The sequence below is a fragment of the Fulmarus glacialis genome, unplaced genomic scaffold, assembly GCF_000690835.1.
Source record: "Fulmarus glacialis isolate BGI_N327 unplaced genomic scaffold, ASM69083v1 scaffold4062, whole genome shotgun sequence".
In the NCBI taxonomy this organism is placed as follows: domain Eukaryota; kingdom Metazoa; phylum Chordata; class Aves; order Procellariiformes; family Procellariidae; genus Fulmarus; species Fulmarus glacialis.
In genome coordinates this window covers 72,141-76,885 of record NW_009199611.1, presented here as the reverse complement: position 1 = coordinate 76,885, position 4,745 = coordinate 72,141, and the positions used below count along the sequence as shown (strand labels likewise).

Below are 4,745 nucleotides of genomic sequence, written 5' to 3'. Positions count from 1 at the left end.
TGCCGAGGCAGATAAGCCCAGCTCATTCTTTCATTCCTTAGTGGTTACCACTCTCTTTTCTTCTCACCACTTGTGATGTAGTTACTCACAGACTATTTTCATCGATGCACTTCATCAGTCAGCAGTCTTTGATGTGATGTATGATGACCTAATTATTATTATTTTTTTGCTTAACAATTAAATACGTGGCATTTCTTATCTTTCCAGTCTTGGTGCAGAAGTGGAGACCAAATCCATTATTTGAGCAAGGGTTTCTGCTTTATCTATCTCTGTATCACTGAAAGAGACCAGAAAGGAGGAATGTTTAATGTTTTAGGAACAGAGTAAACATAAAGCCTTTCTGTAGTATCATATTTCCTGCACTTAATCATGGTCTGGGGTTTTTTTCTTTGGTTTTTTCTTTTTTTTTGTTTGGTTTTTTTTTGTTTTTTTTAAACTTTTATACTTCCATATAAAACTTTTCTAGATGAGTTTCTGACCCCTGCCTTGGGATTCTGGTAGAAGAGTCCTTGGTACCAGTTCAGTGTCTTTTTCTTGCTGTTTCTGTAAGAGATTAGTCAAAGCAGGATAGAAAGATGAATGGAATTGTGTGCAATTAGGGTGCATGTTATATCCTATTCCTTCCTATTGATCTGTAAGCTGTTCCATTGGCTTTCTTTCTGTTTCCTGCTGCTTTCTTGCTTCGTTATTGAAGGGAGGATTCAGACCTATACAGGTAATTTTAACTCCTGGTTCTGCATGGCATAAGTGTCTCTATCACTTGTATCATTACTCCGTTAGTGAATGCATTAATGTTTGATGCATATCTTACCGACTGAGTTTCAAGATTGCAAAGACTCCAGGGCAAGGTCTTCCAGTGCCATGAATGCTCCATACCGTGGATGCTGATGCCTTTTCCCAGCGCGTAAGGGTTGAGAACGGAGCGTGTACCAGCGGGTTGCTTGGTTTCCTGGACCTGGTCCATCTGCGTGGGGCATCACTTCATGCGAACGTGGTAGAAGAGTTTGGTGCCACCCTGGAAGAGGTTGCCACCTTTCTGAAAACGGAGGGCAAGACGAGTCACCCAGCTCAATTTGTATAAAGGATAGGCATGAGGTGCCTCTGGCCTTTGTAAAAATCTGGCTTCTGAGCTGTTCTGGAGGTATATTGGAACAGTTGCCTTGATCTTCTATTTCCCTAGCATATTTATAAAGGTGGCTTTTTTGGCAGTCAACCCACCTTATAAAAAATAGATTTGACAAAATCATTTTTCTAACGTTCGCTCTGAAAGTTGAGCTGTATAATTCGGTAGATACAAACTAATAATTATTGGAGTTTAAAGTTTCTTACCTTTTTCTACCTTGTAAAATAGAAGGCTATTAACATGATCTTGCTATTTACAGATAAACAGAAATTGTCCTGCAGTTTTCTGAATGCGTGGCAACCCTTTGGAAGTAGTTTTATAATTATAATATTGCAATGATATTTCCAATTTTTTCCCAGAAAGCCTGACCGGTTCTTTGTTTTCTCTCCTCTCTCCTTCCTCTCCCCCTTCCATGCCCTAGTTTTTTCAGAGGCCTCAGATACAGCCTCCAAGAGCTACCATCCAGAACAGCAGTCCTTCCATCCGTCCTGGTGCGCAAACGCCGACTGCAGTGTATCAAACCAACCAACACATCATGATGGTTAATCATCTGCCAATGCCCTACCCGATGCCTCAGGGCCCCCAGTACTGTATACCACAGGTAAAAATACATTGTCCAGCCACCTAAGGAACTGCAAAGCAACGTTTGCTCCATCCGGATTTTCTCAAGACCTGCCGCAGAGTTGGGAGGGAGGGGAAATTAAGCTGGTAGTTGCATGTTTAGCCTCTGTCCTTTTTCTGTATGAAGTATTTGTTCTTCTGTGTACGGAGGTGTAAGAATAAATTACCTTTCTAGTTTTTGAGGTCCCCCTCAAAAACAGTGTGAGACTAAGCTCTTGGAATATGTTTAGTGCTGTAAATGTATCTGAATTGACTTAATAGCTCTACAATTACTCTGAAACCTTGGGCCTCAAAAACACTGTATTGCTGAAATCCGGGGAGTGCCTTTTCTACTTCAGCTCTTATGTCCTCCCTTGTCTTGTCTATAGATGACATAGCTTACCTCTCTTTTTTTTTTTGACAGTAACATTTCGAATCTGTAATTAATCGGTTTGATAATCAGATCCCTATTGATTTGGGAGGGCTCGATTTCTGTATGCAACAGCGTGAAGTTGCCCAACTCCTTGTAAACTGATGGTTATTTTTTTCCCTCCTAGTATCGGCACAGTGGCCCTCCGTACGTTGGGCCCCCGCAGCAGTATCCTGTTCAGCCGCCAGGACCAGGACCCTTTTATCCAGGACCAGGTCCTGGAGAATTCCCCAATGCCTACGGTAAGTTCTGCTTGGAGATTTCTTAAAAAGTATTTTCTGGGTGTGTTTTTCTGTTGTCAAGCTGAAGATTTATAATAGCGAAATGGATTAGCATTTGTTTGAACTTCAAATAGCTGCTCAATTTGGTTGTGTCACAGCCCTTATTATTCACTCCTGAAAAATTCACAATAAGAGAGTATTGTTTGTATGAGCGCTTAAGGAAAGACTGCAGCTCACAGAGCTACCCGTAATCACATGTGAACAAGAATAGTGGCTATTTGTTATTCCCTGCTTGATCATTATTATTTATTAAGGTATTGTGAATACATCTGGCAGCCCTGGTTTCCATTGAGCTATGCCCTGAATATGTTCACAGCAATACAGCAGTTAACATTTCTTATCCCTGCGTTCCTTGTTCAGCGTTCAGTGAAGGAAAAGAACAAGCCATGTGGTTTGATTCACTGGTCTTATGCTGCAAAGATCATGTTAGTCCAATCGAAGAGTTTGTAACCCAAGCACAGGCTGAAATTTTCCTTTTAATGGGCAACTCCTGGTCTTGCCTTTTCTCAAGCAAAAGGGTTGGGAGATTGCCCAACATTGTTGTGTGTGCTGTGGTTGTTTGGCACGCTATATTCAGTATATTTGATTGGCTTCTCCAGGTATTGAGCTTCAAAGCTGCACCTAAAAATTCAGAGGCTGCATGTCCAGTGCTGGGCATCCCTCCTGTCCACATCTCACCAGTCCTTCACTCCTCCAGAACCTCTCACTGGGGTCCCAGTTTGCAGACCCCATGTCCTCCAGTGTCCTATGACGCCTCTTCTCTTGGCAATCATCTTTTACATATAAGTAATTAAGTCCTTTCTTAATAATTTCCCGTGCGTTGCCATGTACAATATATATCATATTTGCATCACAGTCCCCTATAAGGTTTTCTGTGGGATCTGTGTTTTGATATTTAAAACAAATCAGGTCCTGCAAGCTGTATTTGAATGAGATGCAGAATTAGGTATCTTGCAGTCATGTATATCACTTCTCTTTTTTTATTTATTTATCTTTCCTTGCTCATTTATGGGAACACTTGAAAAATCCACCAGGATGATTCTAGTCATCACCCTGTGGTATGGGTTGGTTTTTTTTTTAAAGGGTTTTCACACCTCGATATCAAATTTGAGGTATTTTGTTCAGTCTGATTGCTACCTGCCCACGCGCATTCTGTAATCTGTTGGAGGCAGAGATACTATCAACTTCCCGTGCGGCTTTAGCTGTTGGTATTTCAGAGCATTAGAAGTGAATGATTACCTTCTAGGCTGAACAATGACAACCTGTACCGTTGGCAGAATTGCATGTTTGCTCTTCACAAATACAGATTCCTTTTAAAGGCGAGAAAAGCCCCAGTTGCTTCCCTGCTTATCATTTTAAAAGGTCTGGACGCTTTCCCCCCCCCCCCCTTCTTTTTTTTTTTTTTTATTTATTTGGTATATATAGAGCTAGTGGGACTACTTTGAAAGGTTGCCATGAAGCCTTCAAACCTGGTTATGCAATTTCTGAATAAAAGGAGAGAGAGCAATTATAAGGCAGCTAGTTCCTCTTTGCTTATCCTGGAAAAAATAAAGAGAAGAAATATTGCAATGGCTCTTCAAATCTGATCCGCTAAATGAGGAAATTACCCAGTATTCCTCATTTTTTCTGCTGTTACAGGTCTGCTTTCTTACTTTGTGCTTGCTTAGTGCCGTTTGTCTGTCTTCGCTTCTGTAATTTGGAAATGTTCCCTTCCGATTCCTTTCCACTCCTGAAAGCGCCTGGTTTCTTGCACAGAGGCTTGTAATCTTTCAGTCCCGGCTTGTTTTTTAGGTTGCTGTGTCTGCAGAGCATCAGTGGGCGAAGCTGGAGCCCTCTGTCACGCAGAACGTTTTCCAGGCAGAGAAGGTTTAGCCGAGGAAGAGGATGATTGCAGGTTTGCCTGTACTCATCCACCTTTCCCTCCTGTTGCTTCCTTGCTATTTATATAGGGACTGGAAATGTTCAGTCTCTCACCAGGCGCTGCTCATGGCGTTGGGAGACAGCAATATTTACAATACAGGCATGGATAATGCTGCTGGCAGTGGCCTTTCCCATAAACCTCAGGACTTCGTAGCCAGTGTGGCTGCTAGACATCAAAATGATCGCAGTTTGGCAGGCTGTAAAGAAGGTGATAAGGGAAAATACTGCAGAAGACAAAACTTGTGAAGGTGGACAGTGCATTTTTTTTAACCGTCTCAGTTTTGCAATTTATCGTTCTCTTTTGTATCAGTGAGTTTCCGTGCTACATTGGGAAAGACCTTGAAATGATGAGTGGAAAGGAAGGAGAAAAAAACTTGGGTGCCGCTGAACT

General features: G+C 41.8%; 1 protein-coding gene across 1 annotated transcript in view; it reads left to right on the top strand.

Annotated features, from left to right (window-relative positions):
• The window catches only part of EIF4G3 (eukaryotic translation initiation factor 4 gamma, 3), a 78,847-nt gene that overhangs the window by 12,177 nt on the left and 61,925 nt on the right, over positions 1 to 4,745 (top strand). Inside the window, exons 4-6 of the mRNA XM_009573303.1 lie at positions 695 to 715; positions 1,545 to 1,724; positions 2,281 to 2,395. Of these exons, the coding sequence (XP_009571598.1) occupies positions 695 to 715; positions 1,545 to 1,724; positions 2,281 to 2,395 (316 nt within the window). The remainder of the gene's footprint in view (positions 1 to 694; positions 716 to 1,544; positions 1,725 to 2,280; positions 2,396 to 4,745) is intronic.